This window comes from Salmo salar, chromosome ssa15, assembly GCF_905237065.1.
Source record: "Salmo salar chromosome ssa15, Ssal_v3.1, whole genome shotgun sequence".
Classification (NCBI taxonomy): Eukaryota; Metazoa; Chordata; class Actinopteri; order Salmoniformes; family Salmonidae; genus Salmo; species Salmo salar.
The window spans coordinates 46,383,785-46,404,726 of record NC_059456.1 but is presented as its reverse complement, the minus strand read 5'-3'; the positions used below and the strand labels follow the sequence as shown (position 1 = coordinate 46,404,726).

Genomic DNA, 20,942 nt, shown 5'->3' with positions numbered 1-20,942 from the left:
ATAGGAGTCTAAAAGCCTTCAAATAGCCTCTTACATAAAGCCACAGTTTAACCGAGTGTTAGCGGTTTTTTCCCAGGATCCCATTCTCTCCAGTCTGTACTGTTACCGGCTAATTGCCATGGAAGTGGTTGCCTGGGAGAAGGACAGCCACAGAAAACACTTCGCTCGCTGCTGAGGTATTTTTAAATAGAATTGTGGAGCTGGAGCCAAGACCCATGGTTCACCTCACACTACCCCAGGTCGAGTGCACTTGCTCTGGAAGTTCAGTCCTGGAGGTCAGCTGGATAGGTTAGTCACTTTAAGGGATCATTTTATTTGTAGGTATTAGGTAACTAAGTATTTTCAGTAGTCTATGTAGCTAGTTTCTCAAAAAGGTGCAATGAGCTATTATGAATGCTTATACAGTAGCATGTTTTATAATTCATATTACCACATAAGGCTTCATAAATGCATCTTCAAATCAAGTTTGGTTTTAATTAAAAACAGTATTTTAAATATTATTCAAGTAGTTGAGGGGAGAGTACATAAACTAAATGAATTAGTTTATTAAGTTAGTTCCATAAACAAAATGTCTCTTGTTTACAAGTCGTGCCGCTTGATGTAAAAGCGCCAATAGATTCTGACGAATTGACTGGTCGGAGTACACAGCTTTCCCATCATTTAGAGGATAGATTGGTCACAGAAACTATCCTAATTTACTTATTAACTTATTATCTCCAAATAGGTGCACATAGAAACTAGCCTTACTTCCATACGATAACCAGTGTTTGAATTGGGCTGATGCAAACACCTCGATTGTTCGATTGTTTGAAGACCGGCAGCTCATAAAAATATTCACTCTTAAATATGAACACGTACTGCAATATTTAAATGGAGTACCAGCACCTAAAGTGAGCACAGAGTCTACAGTCATTCAACTCCAAGCACAGACTATAAAACAGTCATGCCAGAGCCTATGACTGAATACCAAATTGCACCATATTCCCTACATAATGCACTACTTTTGACCAGCACCCATAGGGCACTGGTCAAACGTAATGCACCATGTAGGAAATAGGGTCTCATCTGGGATTCACACTATGTGCCTATGCAGCTAGCAACGCTAACCCTTCGGCCTCTTCAACCCTGATCCCCTTTGTTTAGCTAGTTTGGGAATGCCCCATGGCGCAGGACAAAGGACGAGCCACTCTGCAGTTTTCATACACACTCCGTGAATAAACCCACCCTAAGCCACACATTTCCCTTGTGCAAAGCCCCAAAATGAAGCCTGCCTTTCGACATCCAGCCCGGGACAAAAGTCTTACGGAAAGCGCCGGGCTCACGTAGGTAGCCAGTAGCAACATGAACACAGGCCATTTGGGGATTCTTGTATTTTGGAATTCCGGGCTTTCCCAACCCAAAGGGAAACAAAAATTCATACACGCGCACACACACAAACACAGATGGCATTGCCGGGTTATGAGAAGGTGTGTTAGCCCCAGGTCAGAGGTAAATGGAGCAAGTGTATACACAGTATGTGAGTAACTGATTTGAATGTTACTTATGATGTCGATGCTATGACGTAAAACTCACAAAGGCTTAACAGAATGTCTAGGCAAGTGACTGTGTAGTGTCTATGTTTTGGGATATGTGAATTCATGGCTATGGGGATTTGTGATAGTTTGTGTGCGTGCATGCGTGCGCGTGTGTGCGTGCGTCTGTGTGCATGTCAGTTTGTGTGTGTACTTTGGGTGGCAGTCCTGTCTCTATACCTTTCATGCAGTCTTCAAGCCTGCGGATGAGCTGGTAGGACTTGCAGCGGTCCAACAAGGTCCTAATGGCGGGCAGCGGGTCCAGAACCACCATTTCAGGATGGGTGTCGATGTAATCCTGAAGACAGTCCCAAAACAACATCAGGTATGTATTCAATAGTGCACACCGCAGCAACACACTGTACAACAAAAAAAAACACCACCAGGCCATGTTTATTAGGCACCAAAAACTGAGCGGGACTTCCTGGACTTGTTCAAAAAGAAACGCACATTTTCATTTTCCATTGCAAATAGCTTTAAAATATTCTGCACCCTAATGAACATATTGGAATTATATTACAGCCTCAGCAAGCCTTAAAGCAACAAAGCCACTCAACTGATGAATCTGAAGAATGTTTAAATAATGTATACTAAACTTCAGAAAGTATACAGTCGACTTCCAAGCTAACCTTTTCGTAGTCTAACAAATAACGTTTTTTGTACTGTTCTGTTCTCCACTTCCTTGTGCTAGCACAGTAGAAGCCATTTATTTTCATGTCTGTGCTTATGTATTAATATCTCTGTACGCACTACAACAATCAAAAAGGAACTCCATGTAATCAAGTACATTTGAAATGAAAGGCTTGGCTACTCGCCAATTTAGCATGTTGCCATTTCGAGCGCCCATTTTCGCCCTCATCTAAAGTCAATGAAACCTTAAAAGGAGACGAAGAGGAAGGAGAGGAATTGTGTTTGTTTTTCTGAGACTGCAGGTGTGCAAAGCAACACCTCCAGGAACAACTAAGGGTGAAAACATGTATTCATATGGCGTAGTGCATATTACCTAATGTTTACAAGATGAAAGAATGCAGGGAAATCCACGTGATATAAAAACAAGTGGCTAAATTTACCATCCTTCTGTTTATGACATTCATTGGTCTGTTTTGGTGAACAGTGAGGTCCAAAGGCATTTGGACAGTGACACAGTTGTTGTTTTGGGTCTGTACTCCAGCACAATGACATTAAAGTGAAGACTGTGAGCTTTAATTCGAGGCCATTTTGAAAGAAAAGCATTTTTTGGGCATTGTTCCCCCCATTTTAAGGGACCAAAAGTATTAGGACAAATTCACATTTTAAAGTAATCAAAAGTTTAGTATTTGGTCCCATATTCCTAGCACACAATGACTACATCTAGCTTGTGACTCTACAAACTTGTTAGATGCATTTGTAGTATGTTTTGTTTGTGTGTCAGATAATTGTGTGCCCAATAGAAATGAATGGTAAATAATGTATAGTGTCATATGAGTCACTTATTGTAAATAAGAATATGATATATTTCTAAACACGTATACATTCATCTGGATGCTACCATGGTTACGGATAATCCTGAAAGAATTGTGAATAAAGATGAGTGAGAAAGTTAGACATAAATATGCTAAGCATTTTTCTGTCTTGGGGGTATGATCTTTGTGCCTCTAACTTTCTCACACATTCACGATTCATTCAGGATTATTCGCAATCATGGTAACATCCACATTAATGTAATCCCACGTGATAAACGAATTGCAAATGCATCCAACAGGTTTATAGTCACAAGCTTGATGTCATTATGTGCAAGGAATATGGGCCCAGATACTAAACTTGACTACTTTAATAGACATAAGTGAATTTGTCAAAATACTTTGTACAAAAAGTGCTGTAATTTCTAAACAGTTCATCCAATATGGATGAAAGTACCCTCAAATAAAGCTGACAGTCTGCACCTCAACCGCAGTCATTGTATTATTTAAAATCCAAAGTGCTGGAGTAGTGTCACTGTATGAAAGCAACTCGGCTCTAATCCCTGTGGCTTAGACATATCAACTTTAAACTGGGCCACTTTAAAAAGGGACATTTTCCTTCACAATCAGAAGTTGTCAGATGTTTTCAGGCCTGAAAAAAAGCAGTCCACATCCCATGTCGTCAGATGAATGAAACAGGATAAGAACAGAAACTGGAAATAAACACAGTTCTTATCTTTTCCATTAGTTTTAGATTGTGGCACGTAGATGGATCTACAAAACAGCTGGCATGGGACATGGACTCCCTCTGACAGACTACTTTTGAGGTCTGAAAACATCTGCTAAAATGTGATTTGAGTGCAATGGCTCTTCAAACGAATGAGGGGGTCCAGGGTAAACGGGTAAACTAATGACCATTAAAGAATCTAAATGGGAGTCATTAGTCATATAAAGCTGAAAATAGGCCTATAAACCTAATCCAAGTTTGCTGAGGATCATTAAACGTGTCAAGCTTTTAAAAATCGACCAGACTTTATCATGTGGAACTGAAAACAAATTCTGCATTAAAGTATGCCATATATCAGCTCTAGGTTTGTATGGTGTCTAGAGAAAAGAGGACTGAAGGAGTGGGTAAGTTTAAGGAGTCAATTACATGTGTTTTATGTAGATGTGGACAGCAGACCAGTGCACTGACTAAAAAGCTCACGAAATGTGGAACTTGGTTTCCTTCCAATGTTTGGGATTTTATTAGGATTCCCATTAGCTGTTGCGAAAGCTAATGTGGTTCACTGCGATGCTAGGGAGTGTAACAGTGCATTCTGTTCTGCCACGTGAAAGACAAACTAGCAACCTTCTGCATAGCAACTTAAGGCAACCGTCTAGTCTGAATAGTCTGTCCCTCCGTGAGGGGCAGATGACTCAAGGAAGGTGTGAGGTCACCGATGTACTCCACCCCAACATGTTATGGGCAACATGCACTACATTCACCACCCTTTGATCTTCCCCTACTCCTGCGAACCCACCTACGGATTAGGTCACGGCTAGAGGTCGACCGATTATGATTTTTCAACGCCGATAACTATACCGATTATTGGGGGACCAAAAAAGGCCGATATCGATTAAAAATCGGCCGATTTTTATTTTTATATATTAATGTATTATATTAAAATAGTGTTCATTCAGTATTGTTGAAAATGTCATTATAATAAATTACATTTACAACAATACTGAATGAAAAATGAACACTTATTGTAACTTAATATAATACATAAATAAAATCAATTTAGTCTCAAATAAATAATGAAACATGTTCAATTTGGTTTAAATAATGCAAAAACACAGTGTTGGAGAAAAAAGTAAAAGTGCAATATGTGCCATGTAAAAAAGCTAACGTTTAAGTTCCTTGCTCAAAACATATGAAAGCTGGTGGTTCCTTTTAACATGAGTCTTCAATATTCCCAGTTAAGAAGTTTTAAGTTGTAGTTATTATATTTCTCTCTATACCATTTGTATTTCATAGACCTTTGACTATTGGATGTTCTTATAGGCACTATAGTATTGCCAGCCTAATCTTGGGAGTTGATAGGCTTGAAGTCAAACCGCGCTGGGCTTCAAGCATTGCGAAAAGCTGCAGGCAAACGGAGGAAAGTGCAGTTTGAATAAATGCTTACGAGCCTGCTGCTGCCTACCACCGCTCAGTCAGACTGCTCTATCAAATCAGACTTAATTATAATATAATAGAAAACACAGAAATACTAGCCTTAGGTCATTAATAATGGTCAAATCCGGAAACTATCATTTAGAAAACAAAATGTTTATTATTTCAGTGAAATACGGAACCATTTCGTATTTTATCGAATGGTTGGCAACCCTAAATCTAAATATTACTGTTACATTGCACAACCTTCAATGTCATAACTATGTAAAATTCTGGCAAATTAATTACGGTCTTTGTTAGGAAGAAATGGTCTTCACACAGTTCACAATGAGCCAGGCGACCCAAGCTGCTGCATATACCCTGACTCTGCTTACACTGAACGCAAGAGAAGTGACAATTTCAGGCACTACATTGATTATATGCAACACAGGACAAGCTAGTTAAACTAGTCATGTCAACCATGTGTAGTTAACTAGTGATTGTTAAGATTGATTGTTTTTTTATAAAGATAAGTTTAATGCTAGCTAGCAACTTACCATGGCTCCTTGCAGCCTGCACTCACGTAACAGGTGGTCAGCCTGCCACTCAGTCGCCTCGTGGATTGCAATATAATCGCCGTCCAAAAATGCCGATTACTGATTGTTATGAAAACTTGAAAATCGGCCCTAATTAAATTGGCCATTCCGATTAAATCAGTCGACCTCTAGTCACGGCTATTCAACTGGCGGCCCATGGGCTAGATCTGGCCCCTTTATCAATTTAGAATGGCCCTTTGATCAATTATCAACATTAATATAAAAATCCACACAAAAACATCCCTGTAAAAAAACAATGTATAGTTCCAAAATGAGCCCTTGCTCAATATTCTCCAATAGGATCATCTGTTTTCCTGTAGTCCCACCACTTAAGTGCTGTCAATCAATATCACCCAACGTACCAGTTACAGCCAAATCAGAGCTGCCAACATCAGCCAATTGCAGCTGCAAACATCTGGCGACACCACTCCACCAACATCGGTTGTTTCGTAGTCTGCTGAAAGACATGTCTGCAGAGCATCGTGATCAACTTTTACATAATGACATTAGGTCGATAAGCAAGGGTAACGCTTTCAAGAGAGTAAGTGAGCTTAGGGAGGAGAGTGTTGCTTTTCTCCGTAATGGCCGTCACAAGCAAGCCAATACATATCTAGCAAAAATGCTTGAGGGGGGGGATAAAACAATTGACATGATCGGGGACTGCTTTTCATAAGTGTTATTTTCTCCTCTGATTTGATCTCAAACAAAATGCTCAAATTCCCTACACTCAGGGCTCGAATTGGAGGGGAAATAAAAGGCAAAAAACATTAACTTATTAGCTTAGGTTTTACACACAATCTCAGAAATCCTTAGCAGAGGCACCCCCCGAAGACAAAACGACAGCTAAGCCTGATGGAAAGGAGGGGAAGGAGAAAATAGGCAATCAACATACACAAAACTTTGCCAATTAAATGTTTACTCCAAAGTAGGCCTACAGTGCCTTCAGAAATATTTTGTGGCAGTGATCTATACACACACACCTCATAATGTCAAAGTTAATTTATTTTGTTGAAATTTTTACACAAATGCCTACACAAAGTATTCAACCCCTTTGTTATGGCAAGCCTAAAAAATGTTCAGGAGTAAAAGTGTCCAAATCACATAAGTTGTATGGACTCATTCTGTGTGCAATAATATCATTTATTTTATGACTACACCAGCTTGTACCTCACACGTACAGTATCTGTAAGATCCCTAAGTCAAGTAGTTTATTTAAAAAATTGATGATTCAACCACAAAGACCAGGGAGGATTTCCCAATGTCTCGCAAAGGTCACAGATTGAATGTGTAAAAATGTAAAAGCAGACACTGAATATCCCTGTGAGCATGGATGGTGTATCAATACAGTTAAAAAAAAAAAACACGGTATTGTTCCTAACGCAGTTGCTGGAGAGGAAAGAAATCATTCAGGGATTTCACATTAGGCCAATGGTGATTTAAAAAAAAGATAGTTTAATTGCTGCGATGGTAGAAAACTGAAGATGGATCAACATTGTAGTTACTCCACAATACTGCTTTCACATAGGATTTATGCTATTTCGCCTGGACATTTTTTGGGGGCAAGGTATAACCCGCTTACAAACAGGCCCATTTTTACCACATTCTTGCCTTTTATACCTCCCATCAAAAATAATTCCATTATTAAATTTATTTAGGCAGGTCCTATTTTCAAAAGAAAAGAAAGGTATATTTTGAGTTGAATTATGTTACTGGTCTGTGCAGCTTGTATGGAAATCAATAGTTATTTTGTTCATTAAAACAGACAAGACATACTACCGTGATCAGCTTTTGATCCACGTTCATTTCTTTCCTACCTTCACCCTGCCTTGTCAGGGAGCAGGCATAGGGTCGCACATGGAGTATCTTCATCATGATACCAATAGAAAATAATTGCAATCTATTCTATATTTTCAAAAGCATTCGAGTCATGTTCATATTTCACAACCTCCGTGGGCTTTTGGAGCTGCCTATACGCTATTGAGTAAAATAAGAGGCCTACACTTGATTTGGGCTACACTGTTACCTAAATCATTTTAGATTGGACTAACGTGCGCAGGTAGCCTACTTTTGGAAGTGATTTGTTTGACAAATCAGATGAATACATGTTCATGCCACATTAAAAAGGTAATATTTTTTACAGTTAAATTACTCATTTACCATTAAGCCCATAAAAAACATTTCATACATAGGAGGTTCTATACGAAGAAAAATTCAAAAATCTACTTTCAGCCGTTGTAAATCATATGTAGAAGATGTCTGTACCCCTGTAAGTAACCTTTTACAAATCTGGCCCCCGTAAGAATATAAAAGGTAACTGCCAAAATAAAGGAAACACCAACAGTTTCTTCATTGGGCATTGGGCCACCACGAGCCAGAACAGCTTCAATGCACTTTGGAATAGATCCTACAAGTGTCTGGAGCTCTATTGGAGGGATGCTTTCTGGTGGTGGAAAACGCTGTCTCAGGTGACGCTCCAGAATCTCCCATAAATTGGGTTGCACTCTGGTGACCGACATTGTTTTCATGCGCATCAACCCATTCAGTGACCACTCGTGCCCTGTGGATAGGTGCATTGGCATTCTATGGGGGCATAGCCATGGTAGCCAAAATAAATGTCCAGTCCAACTTTTTTTATTTATGACCACATCAATCATGTGCTCATTCAGATCAGATCCTATTGGTGGAAAGGGAGAGGAATACATTTGTATATGTCGTTCTGTTGGTTAGCATAGCACTTGGAGCTAGAATGTGTGGTGAGCGAGCATGGTTTTCATGCGCATCAACCCATTCAGTGACCAGCATGATGGGATGTTAATAGCTAAATTAACTCAGGAACCACACTGTGGAAGCACCGGCTTTCAATATACTTTGTATTCCTCATTTACTCAAGGGTTTCCATTATTTTGGCAGTTACCTGTAGTTGAATAAACACTGGATTAAGTCATGATTAGGAGAGCTCCTGCAGATAATAATATAAAAATAATTTCATTATCCCATTTCTATCCAGGAACACCAAACGTTCACCAAAATCTCTGAGCAAAATTACAGAAGGATGTAATCACCAAAGACATACCCCTCAAAGAGAAACATCCTACAGTACCTTCAGACCCTTAGCCCTCAAAGAAATGGCTGCACCTGTCAAAGAACAACTTCCCCCATTAGGTGAAGAGCTTGTGATCCACCCTTACAATGTTTTAGCGGTGCCGATTGGCTTACCTGGACACTCTGCACCAATAGCAGGGCCTGCGTGTCGTTCTGGTCCGCCAGAATGAGGTCCGCCAGCTTGTGGATGATGACATCCAGAGGGCCCTGCTCCTCCAGGGGCCGACTCAGATCCAGCTGCACACAGGGAGTGAGAGAGGGCTCAGAAGTTAGGCAAGATACAAATCATGACACCTTGTTTTATTAGTTGATAATATATGGGGTCTGTTCCAAATGCACCCTATATAATGCACTACTTCTGACAAGAGCCCTATGGGTGATGAATACACTTAGGCCAATCCTTTGGGCTTTAACCCAACAGGTCAATTTTTTTGTTGCTAAGATTAGGCCCGTTCAAAGCATCTTTTACCCCCCCTCTCTTGCCAAAAACAATACAACCATATGGGCTTTGCAGACTGGTTCTGGTAACAACAGCTGGGAGAAGAAAAAAAGCAGCAAGGAACATTGTCTGCTTCCCAAATGACACTATTCCCTATATAGTGTACTACTTTTGGCAAGGTCCTGTCATTTGGGAGACATTATGTAAGGAGTGGGGACCCGGTCATATGGTCAACGGTCCAGCGCTGGCACCAAATAAAGGAGCAGAAAAGGACCACAGACCTACCAAGTCATGGGATGAAATTGAGGGGGAAGATTTTATTCGGGAGGCCTCTGGGGCCTGTTCTATACAAGGCTCTAGTTTAAATCGGGGAGGGGATGTCTACATCCCAAATGGCACCCTATTCCTTATGTAGTGCACTACTTTATGGGCCGTGGTCAAAAGCAGTGAACTAAACACGGAATAGGGTGCTGTTAGGGACGCACAAGTCTGGAAATGTTCTAGCGGCGGGATCAGAGCCTTCTTCTCGGCTGATTTAGGAAAACAATCATGAGGAGGCAGGCAGAGAGGCTGGCTGATGAGTTCAGCTTGAGTTTGGAACTCATAACTTTCATGTCTCCAAGCCCATAGATCAAATAACAGCAGTGCTGTCATGTAGGTTGAAGGTGTAGGGTAAAAAGTTGTCCCTAGACGCTGATCTTGGGTTTTGCATTTCCCCCCACTAATGGTTAGGATTGGGGGAGGGAAGCTGATCCTAGATTGGTACCTAGGGGAAACTTCACCCCAGAGCCAAGACACTGTCATTCCTACTTGTGTCCTAAGTGAGACTGCAGAGAATGGATTTGTGTACAGAACTCCTTTTGGCAAAGGCTCATAGGAACATGAAAGCCACCATTTATAGCCGCCAGCACTGTGCATCTTCCAATTGATCAGATTTGTAAACCGCAGTGAGCAATTGGAGGGGAATGTGTGCATTAGCAAAGCCAACATCTTTCCAGAAAGTTCACACCCCTTGACTTTTTACACATTGTTGTGTTGCAGCAATTTAAAATTGATTAAATGTCGATTTTTTTGGTCACTGGTCTACACACCATGATGTAAAAGTGGAATTGTGTTTTTTGAAACTTATAAATTAATTCAAAACAACTTGTGTCAAATATGCAACCCCCTTGTTATGGCAAGCCTAAATAAGTTCAGGAATAGAAAACGTGCTTAACAAGTCAAATAAGTTGCATGGACTCACTGTGTGCAATACTAGTGTTTAATATGATTTTTGAATGACTACCTCATCTCTGTACCCCACACATACAGATGTGTAAGGTCCTTCAGTCGAGCAGTGAATTTCAAAACAGATTGAACCAACGACCATGGACATTTTCCCCAATGCCTCGCAAAGAAAAAGGCACCTATTGGTAGATGGGTAAAACAAAAAAGCAGACATTGAATATCCCTTTGAGCATGGTGAGGTTATCATAACACCCAGTCACTACAAAGATACAAGCGTCGTTCCTAACTCAGTTGCCTTAACCACTCAGGATTTCACCATGAGTCCAATGCCAACTTAAAAACAGTTAGTTTAATGGCTGTGATAGTATTGTGGAGTAAATACAATGTTGTTGAGCCATCCTAAGGAGAAAACTAACCTAATTGACAGTGAAAAGGAAGCCTGTACAGAATACAAATATTCCAAAACATGCATCCTGTTTGCATCAAGGCACTAAAGTAATACTGTAGTATATAAAAATGTGGCAAAGCAATTAAGATTTTGTCCTGAATACAAAATGTTACATTTGGGCCAAATCCAATAAAACATCACTGGGTACCACTCTTCATATTTTCTAGCATAGTGGTGGCTGCATCATGTTATGGATATGCTTGTAATTGATAAGGACAGGAGCTAAAAAAAAAAGTACCATTTTTTTTTTTTTTTAACGGAATGAGCTAAGCAGAGGGTAAATTCTAGGAGGAAAGCCTGGTTGTCTGCTTTCCGACAGACACTGGGACACAAATTCACCTTTCAGCAGGAGAATAACCTAAAACACAAGGCCAAATATACACTGGAGTTGCTTAACAAGACGACATTGAATGTTCCCGAGTGGCCAAGTTACAGTTTTGACTTAAATCCACTTGAGAATCTACGGCAAGACTTGAAAATAGCCGTCTACAACCAACATGAGAGCTTGAATAACTTTTAAAGAATGTACAAATGTTGTACAATCGAAGTGTTTAAAGCGCTTAGAAAGACTCACAGCTGTATTCATTTATTTAATCAGGTAGGCCAGTTGAGAACAAGTTCTCATTTACAAGTGCGACCTGGCCAAGATAAAGCAGAGCAGTGCGACAAAAACACGGAGTTACACATGGGATAAACAAACGTACAGTCAACACATTAGAAAAATCTGTATACAGCGTGTGCAAATGAAGTAAGGAGGTAAGGCTGCCAAAGGTGATTCTAACATGTACACTCATGGGTTTGAATACTTTCTGCATTTCATTTTCAATAAATTAGCAAAAATACTAATTTTATCCATTTTGAATTCAGGCTGTAACAAAATGTGGAATAAGTCAAGGGGTTTAAATACTTTCTAAAGGCACTGTACACCCAAACTAGACCATGTTGCGTGCGCTGGAAAATAAATATACACATACGTTATTCAATCATGTCACCCATACTGCTCACGCGCGACCAAGCGTCTGCGGAAGTTTACGTACTTTTAAGTTGGAGTCATTAAAATTCGTTACACAACTAATCCACAAATTTCTTGTTAACAAACTATAGTTTTGGCAAGTCGGTTAGGACATTACTTTGTGCATGACACGTAATTTTTTTTAACAATTGTTCACAGACAGATTTCACTTAATCACAATTCCAGTGGGTCAGAAGTTTACATACATCAAGTTGACAGTGCCTTTAAACAGCTTGGAAAATTCCAGAAAATTATGTCATGGCTTTAGAAGCTTCTGATAGGCTAATTGTCATCATTTGAGTCAATTGGAGGTGTACCTGTGGGTATATTTCAAGGCCTACCTTCAAACTCACTGCCTCTTTGCTTGACATCGGAAAAAAACAAAAGAAATCAGCCAAGACCTCAGAAAAAACATTGTAGACCTCCACAAGTCTGGTTCATCCTTGTGAGGAATTTCCAAAACGCCTGAAGCTACCACCTTCATCTGTACAAACATAAGTACGCAAGTAAAAACACCATGGGACCACGCAGCCGTCATACCGCTCAGGAAGGAGACGCGTTCGGTCTCCTAGAGATGAACGTACTTGTGCGCAAAGTGCAAATCAATCCCACAACAGCAGCAAAGGACCTTGTGAAGCTGCTGGAGGAAACAGGTACAAAAGTATCTATATCCACATTAAAATGAGTCCTATATCGACATAACCTGAAAGGCCGCTCAGCAAGGAAGAAGCCACTGCTCCAAAACCGCCATAAAAAAGCCAGACTACTGTTTGCAACTGCACATGGGGACAAAGATCGTACTTTTTGGAGAAATGTCCTCTGGTCTGATGAAACAAAAATAGAACTGTTTGGCCTTAATGACTATCGTTCTGTTTGGAGGTAAAAGGGGGAGGCTTGCAAGCCCACGAACAGCATCCCAACCGTGAAGCACCGGGGTGGCACCATCATGTTGTGGGGGTGCTTTGCTGCAGGACGGCCTGGTGCACTTCACAAAATAGATGGCATCATGAGGCAGGAAAATGATATGGATATATTGAAGCAACATCTGGCAATATGGCTTAAGGACAACAAAGTCAAGGTATTAGAGTGGCCATCAAAGCCCTGACCTCATCCTGTAGAAGATTTGTGGGCAGAACTGAAAAGGTGTGTGCAAGCAAGGAGGCCTACAAACCTGACTCAGTTACACCAGCTCTGTCAAGAGGAATGGGCCAAAATTCACCCAACTTAATGTGGGAAGCTTGTGGAAGGCTGCCTGAAATCTTTGACCGAAGTTTAAATTGTTTAAGGCAATGCTACCAAATACTAATTGAGTGTACGTAAACTTCTAACCCACTGGGAATGTGATGAAAGAAATAAAAGCTGAAAAAAAAATCACTACTATTATTCTGACATTTCACATTCTTAAAATAAAAGTGGTATCCTAACTGACCTAAGACGGGGCACTTTTACTAGGATCAAATGTCAGGAATAGTGAAAAACTGGAGTTTAAATGTATTTGGCTAAGGTGTATGTAAACCTCCGACTTCAACTGTATGCTTCGGAAGGGGAGAGGCAGGTAGCCTACACACTGGCAAAGATTTTCAGCTAGCAGACAGACACTGGAAGAAGTTTGATTGACAATTGGAAAAGCTTTGCATAGGTTCTTTGTTGCATTTTTTTGTGTGACTGTTCCGGAACCGTATAGATCACTTTTGTTCCCGGTTCGGATTCTGTTTGGTTTCAACTCCCACATACCATAGTCAACCATCTGTGTTTGAAATAGTCCTGGTTCTACAGGGTTGACCTGTGTGTGTGTGTGTGTGTGTGTGTGTGTGTGTGTGTGTGTGTGTGTGTGTTTTTTTAGAAAGCAATTGATTTCCATAGAAAAGTTGACAAAGTATCTATTCTATTGTCAAACAAGGTCCATGATCGCAGTGCAACCTTATTGTCTTTGGGCATTGCCAACAGACATCCGAAAAGATAGACCAATTCAATTCCAACTTCTGGCGAGGATGTCCAGACAGGCCTAATATTCCCAGCTCATGTAATATTTATGGCAGCGGAGATGATTTATCAAGTATGTATCGAACAAGATTGGTGGACTTGTCAATGCAGGGCATTGCTTCGCCTAAGGAGATTGAGGCTTCCAAAGAAAACAATACCTTCCATATCGTAGATATAGTACGCATGCAAGGTTGGGATTAACAATTTCTTTTAGGTTTGTCTTATTTTGAATCCCTATTCAGTCTGACATTGGTGGAAATACCCAAAGTTTCCGCTCAACAAATCTGATTGAGATTTGTTCTGCCAGTTCGATAACCAACACTGGTTTGAGACACCGACTACACAGAACTTGTGTCTCTGGGGGTTGCTCTTGACACAAAAAGGGGTCCCCAAATATTATCCAGAAATGACCTAAATTGGACATGAAGAAAACAACGTTGCCCAAAGAGAAGAATGTGTGTCACAGGTTGGACAGCTCTCTAGGCAAATGATTTCAACACAATCCATGAACAACCTTTGGAACAACGAATTCTAGCTGTTCAATCGCAATCCCCAAGCCCTTGATTAACAACTGAAATGTGACAGATTGCATCCAAAATGGTACCCTAGTCTCTATACAGTGCACTACTTTTGCCCATAGCCCTTGTCAAAAGTAGTGCACTACATGGGGAATAGCACACCATTTGCAATGCAACCATTGTATCTTATCTGCCTAGACCCAAAAACATTGATAAAGAAGGGTCATGTCTGTAGTAATGGGGAGGTGGCTCAGGCAATGATATGGTAATAATGAAGACCGAGGAATTCAAGAGCTGAGGCGATAAAAAGAGGGAGGGGAAGTGATCGTGGCACAATAACTGACGAGTAATCAGCTATTACATAAACCTTAAAAATAAAAGTTCACCGATTTTGAATGTTATTATCTCTGATGTTCTATCGTTTCCCTGGGTCATTTCATGTGTATCTGTTATTGGCATTCAAGCAGGCAGAAATCCGTCCGGTATGACGTAGCACTGTGATAAAGTCGCTCTCACTACACTGGAAGTTAATAGGAATACGACTTTTAGAGATTGACATGCATGACAGATGATTTCACAGATTTCAATTCTGTTCGATGTCATAACTCGGGAGGGTGTTCTCGAATGAGCCTTTTAACATCTTTTTGCGATATTCCTACCTCGAGAAATGTGTAATTTAACAGAGGGTCTAGCAGGTGTTGACTAACACTTATGAACAAAGTAAAACTTTGGAAACGAGGTCTGGCCAGGTGTTTGCCTCTTTAGTGCATTGCATGGTGCTGTTGCCAAATATATTATAGAAAGGAGATCGGAATCCAAGGAATCTTGAACAAGGCAGGTGGTGTAAATACTCTAAAATGACCTGTCATGAACTCGGATACCTAGACCTCGTTTCCAAAGTTGTATTTGTAAGTGTTTGTGTCAACACCTGCTACTAGCTAGCCAGGTTGCAATGGCGCCCGCTTCGCCTGGAATAGCTAACGAACCATTCCAGCGCTGTAGAAGCTGTGTTCATTATGCTCTTGCCAGGGAAAATATTGACAATCTGGAGCAAATTCTAATTCTGCGTTAATTTACGGGGAAAACGCAAACTGGAACTCTCGTTCTCAACTCGTGGCGACAAACCGCTCGGGCCTGATGGATGTATCCCTACCTTGTCATTAGTCCCTATCTGAATGGCCTGTGCTACCGGAACTTGCCTATCAAGGAAGTCGTCTCCATCGCGTAGTGGAGTAGACGGAGAACAGCAAGAAGATGAGACCAGCGCTGATTGGAACAATGTTACAAGTTGTGGAAACCGAAGGCAACGGCATGCTGCTAAGCAGACTGGAGTGTCTGCTAGACGTTCTGAGCAGATTGACATGAGGAATAGCTTCTGGACCTATCGCTGGGAGCAGCAGGCGAATGCTATCCTGCTTCTTGTGGGCCTGTGAAATGTTCCACGAATTGTGGGAGGAATGGGCGGATTTCCCCATCCCCTTCTCCAGCCGTTGTATTGGGCAGTTCAAATGGTGAGAAATTACTCAGTCCATGGAGCAAAAACGTTGTGCTATCCAGGAGCACGATGACAGGACATCAATAAGCTGCCCCCAAAGATTTTAAACCTGCATCAGCAAACAGTCTATCATAGTTCATGTGGGATTCAATGTCATTATGAAGGGTAGCTCAAGTGGTGCAGTGGTCTAAGGCACTGCATTTCAGTGCAAGAGGCGTCACTTACGTCCCTGGTTCAATTCCAGGCATCAACACATCGTGTTGATGCCTGGGTCATTGTAAACAAGAATTTGTTCTTCACTGACTTGCTTTGTTAAAAAGGTAAAAAAATAAAATAAAGATTGGTCTCTGCTTGACACCAACAACCGCCCCATAACGTCTGGCCCTGTGCCCTCCCTAAATCGTGGCATTGAACGTTTCAGCAGACTTTTAACCCTCCCTAACTGGCTACGGGACTATTGCAGCTGTGGGTGTAACATTGATTGACAATTTTGATCCCTTCTGGAAACAAAGCTCGTTTCATAAAGGAGGAAGGGATCCACCCAAATCATTTGGGTTCCTGGATCCTTTTACAGCGTTAAAAGGCTGCATTGAGACAAGGATTTATTAAAACTGCCGAGTGTAGAGAGTATAGAGATATTGTTATCCACGTCGGCACCAACGATGTTAGGATGAAACAGTCAGAGGTCACCAAGCGCAACATAGCTTCAGCGTGTAAATCAGCTAGAAAGATGTGTCGGCATCGATTAATTGTCTCTGGCCCCCTCCCAGTTAGGGGGAGTGATGAGCTCTACAGCAGAGTCTCACAACTCAATCGCTGGTTGAAAACTGTTTTCTGCCCCTCCCAAAAGATAGAATTTGTAGATAATTGGCCCTCTTTCTGGGACTCACCCACAAACAGGACCAAGCCTGGCCTGTTGAGGAGTGACGGACTCCATCCTAGCTGGAGGGGTGCTCTCATCTTATCTACTGTTAGCCAGCCTGCCAGCTTAGTGGAGTCTGCCACTAGCACAGTCAGCGTAGTCAGCTCAGCTTTCCCCATTGAGACCGTGTCTGTGCCTCGATCTAGGTTGGGCAAAATTAAAAATGGCGGTGTTCGCTTTAGCAATCTCACTAGTATAAAGACCTCCTCCATTCCTGCCATTATTGAAAGAGATTGTGATACCTCACATCTCAAAATTGGGTTACTTAATGTTAGATCCCTCACTTCCAAGGCAGTTATAGTCAATGAACTAATCACTGATAATAATCTTGATGTGATTGGCCTGACTGAAACATGGCTTAAGCCTGATGAATTTACTGTGTTAAATGAGGCCTCACCCCCTGGTTACATTAGTGACCATACCCCCCGTGCATCCGGCAAAGGCGGAGGTGTTGCTAACATTTACGATAGCAAATTTCAATTTACAAAAAAAAAACAACAATGACGTTTTCGTCTTTTGAGCTTCTAGTCATGAAATCTATGCAGCCTACTCACTCACTTTTTATAGCTACTGTTTATAGGCCTCCTGGGCCATATGCAGTGTTCCTCACTGAGTTCCCTGAATTCCTATCGGATCTTGTAGTCATAGCAGATAATATTCTAATTTTTGGTGACTTTAACATTCACATGGAAAAGTCCACAGACCCACTCCAAAAGGCTTTCGGAGCCATCATCGACTCAGTGGGTTTTGTCCAACATGTCTCTGGACCTACTCACTGCCACAGTCATACTCTGGACCTAGTTTTGTCCCATGGAATAAATGTTGTGGATCTAAATGTTTTTCCTCATAATCCTGGACTATCGGACCACCATTTTATTACGTTTGCAATTGCAACAAATAATCTGCTCAGACCCCAACCAAGGAGCATTAAAAGTCATGCTATAAATTCTCAGACAACCCAAAGATTCCTTGATGCCCTTCCAGACTGCCTCTGCCTACCCAAGGACGTCAGAGGACAAAAATCAGCTAACCACCTAACCGAGGAACTCAATTTAACCTTCCGCAATACCCTAGATGCAGTTGCACCCCTAAAAACTAAAAACATCTGTCATAAGAAACTAGCTCCCTGGTATACAGAAAATACATGAGCTCTGAAGCAAGCTTCCAGAAAATTGGAACGGAAATGGCGCCACACCAAACTGGAAGTCTTCCGACTAGCTTGGAAAGACAGTACCGTGCAGTATCGAAGAGCCCTTACTGCTGCTCGATCATCCTATTTTTCCAACTTAATTGAGGAAAATAAGAACAATCCGAAATTTCTTTGATACTGTCGCAAAGCTAACTAAAAAGCAGCCTTCGCAAATGGAGGATGGCTTTCACTTCAGCAGTAATAAATTTATGAACTTCTTTGAGGAAAAGATCATGATCATTAGAAAGCAAATTACAGACTCCTCTTTAAATCTGGGTATTCCTCCAAAGCTCCATTGTCCTGAGTCTGCACAACTCTGCCAGGACCTAGGATCAAGGGAGATACTAAAGTGTTTTAGTACTATATCTCTTGACGCAATGATGAAAATAATCATGGCCTCCAAACCCTCAAGCTGCATACTGGACCCTATTCCAACTAAACTACTGAAAGAGCTGCTTCCTGTGCTTGGCCCTCCTATGTTGAACATAATAAACGGCTCTCTATCCACCGGATGTGTACCAAGCTCAATAAAAGTGGCAGTAATAAAGCCTCTCTTGAAAAAGCCGAATCTTGATCCAGAAATTATAAAAAAAACTATCGGCCTATATCGAATCTTCCATTCCTCTCAAAAATTTTAGAAAAAGCTGTTGCACAGCAACTCACTGCCTTCCTGAAGACAATGTATACGAAACGCTTCAGTCTGGTTTTAGACCCCATCATAGCACTGAGACTGCACTTGTGAAGGTGGTAAATTACCTTTTAATGACGTCAGACCGAGGCTCTGCATCTGTCCTCGTGCTCCTAGATCTTAGTGCCGCTTTTGATACCATCGATCACCACATTCTTTTGGAGAGATTGGAAACCCAAATTGGTCTACATGGACAAGTTCTGGCCTGGTTTAGATCTTATCTGTCGGAAAGATATCAGTTTGTCTCTGTGAATGGTTTGTCCTCTGACAAATCAATTGTAAATTTCGGTGTTCCTCAAGGTTCCGTTTTAGGACCACTATTGTTTTCACTATATATTTTACCTCTTGGGGATGTCATTCGAAAACATAATGTTAAATTTCACTGCTATGCGGACGACACACAGCTGTACATTTCAATGAAACATGGTGAAGCCCCAAAATTGCCCTCGCTAGAAGCCTGTGTTTCAGACATAAAGAAGTGGATGGCTGCAAACTTTCTACTTTTAAACTCGGACAAAACAGAGATGCTTGTTCTAGGTCCCAAGAAACAAAGAGATCTTCTGTTGAATCTGACAATTAATCTGGATGGTTGTACAGTCGTCTCAAATAAAACTGTGAAGGACCTCGGCGTTACTCTGGACCCTGATCTCTCTTTTGAAGAACATATCAAGACTGTTTCAAGGACAGCTTTTTTCCATCTACGTAACATTGAAAAAAATCTGAAACTTTCTGTCCAAAAATGACGCAGAAAAATTAATCCATGCTTTTGTTACTTCTAGGCTGGACTACTGCAATGCTCTACTCTCCGGCTACCCGGATAAAGCACTAAATAAACTTCAGTTAGTGCTAAATACGGCTGCTAGAATCCTGACTAGAACCAAAAAATTTGATCATATTACTCCAGTGCTAGCCTCCCTACACTGGCTTCCTGTTAAGGCAAGGGCTGATTTCAAGGTTTTACTGCTAACCTACAAAGCATTACATGGGCTTGCTCCTACCCATCTTTCCGATTTGGTCCTGCCGTACATACCTACACGTACGCTACGGTCACAAGACGCAGGCCTCCTAATTGTCCCTAGAATTTCTAAGCAAACGGCTGGAGGTAGGGCTTTCTCCTATAGAGCTCCATTTTTATGGAATGGTCTGCCTACCAATGTGAGAGACGCAGACTCAGTCTCAACCTTTAAGTCTTTACTGAAGACTTATCTCTTCAGTAGGTCCTATGATTAAGTATAGTCTGGCCCAGGAGTGTGAAGGTGACTGGAAAGGCTGGAGCAACGAACCGCCCTTGCTGTCTCTGCCTTGCCGGTTCCCCTCTTTCCACTGGGATTCTCTGCCTCTAACCCTTTTACAGGGGCTGAGTCACTGGCCTACTGGTGTTCTTCCATGCCGTCCATGGGAGGGGTGCGTCACTTGAGTGGGTTGAGTCACTGACGTGGTCTTCCTGTCTGGGTTGGCGCCCCCCCTTGGGTTGTGCCATGGCGGAGATCGTTGTGGGCTATACTCGGCCTTGTCTTAGGACGGTAAGTTGGTGGTTGGAGACATCCCTCTAGTGGTGTGGGGGCTGTGCTTTGGCAAAGTGGGTGGGGTTATATCCTGCCTGTTTGGCCCTGTCCGGGGTATCATCGGATGGGGCCACAGTGTCTTCTGATCCCTCCTGTCTCAGCCTCCAGTATTTATGCTGCAGTATTTGTGTCGGGGGCTAGGGTCAGTCTGTTACATCTGGAGTATTTCTCTTGACTTATCCGGTGTCCTGTGTGAATTTAAATATGCTCTCTCTAATTCTCTCTTTCTGTCTTTCTCTCGGAGGACCTGAGCCCTAGGACCATGCCTCAGGACTACCTGGTATGATGACTCCTTGCTGTCCCCAGTCCACCTGGCCGTGCTGCTGCTCCAGTTTCAACTGTTCTGCCTGCGGCTATGGAACCCTGACCTGTTCACCGGACGTGCTTGTTGCACCCTCGACAACTACTATGATTATTATTATTTGACCATGCTGGTCATTTATGAACATTTTAACATTTTGACCATGTTCTGTTATAATATCCACCCTGCACAGCCAGAAGAGGACTGGCCACCCCTCATAGCCTGGTTTCTTCCTAGGTTTTTGGCCTTTCTAGGGAGTTTTTCCTAGGGAGTTTTTCCTAGCCACCGTGCTTCTTTCACATGCTTTGCT

At 41.7% G+C, this 20,942-nt stretch overlaps 1 protein-coding gene and 1 long non-coding RNA gene across 6 annotated transcripts in view; one reads left to right on the top strand and one right to left on the bottom strand.

Moving 5' to 3' along the window:
• The window catches only part of itpk1a (inositol-tetrakisphosphate 1-kinase a), a 68,872-nt gene that overhangs the window by 20,823 nt on the left and 27,107 nt on the right, over positions 1-20,942 (bottom strand). For all 5 annotated transcript variants that reach the window (XM_014145058.2, XM_014145057.2, XM_014145059.2 and 2 more), the window contains exons 4-5: positions 8,960-9,082; positions 1,752-1,869 (exon numbers count right to left, since the gene is read on the bottom strand). In XM_014145058.2, coding sequence (XP_014000533.1) covers positions 1,752-1,869; positions 8,960-9,082 — 241 coding nt within the window. The remainder of the gene's footprint in view (positions 1-1,751; positions 1,870-8,959; positions 9,083-20,942) is intronic.
• On the top strand, positions 200-20,635 carry LOC123727281 (uncharacterized). The gene is made up of 3 exons (XR_006759191.1): positions 200-288; positions 1,713-1,896; positions 20,576-20,635. It is a non-coding gene; the product is annotated as an uncharacterized lncRNA (long non-coding RNA).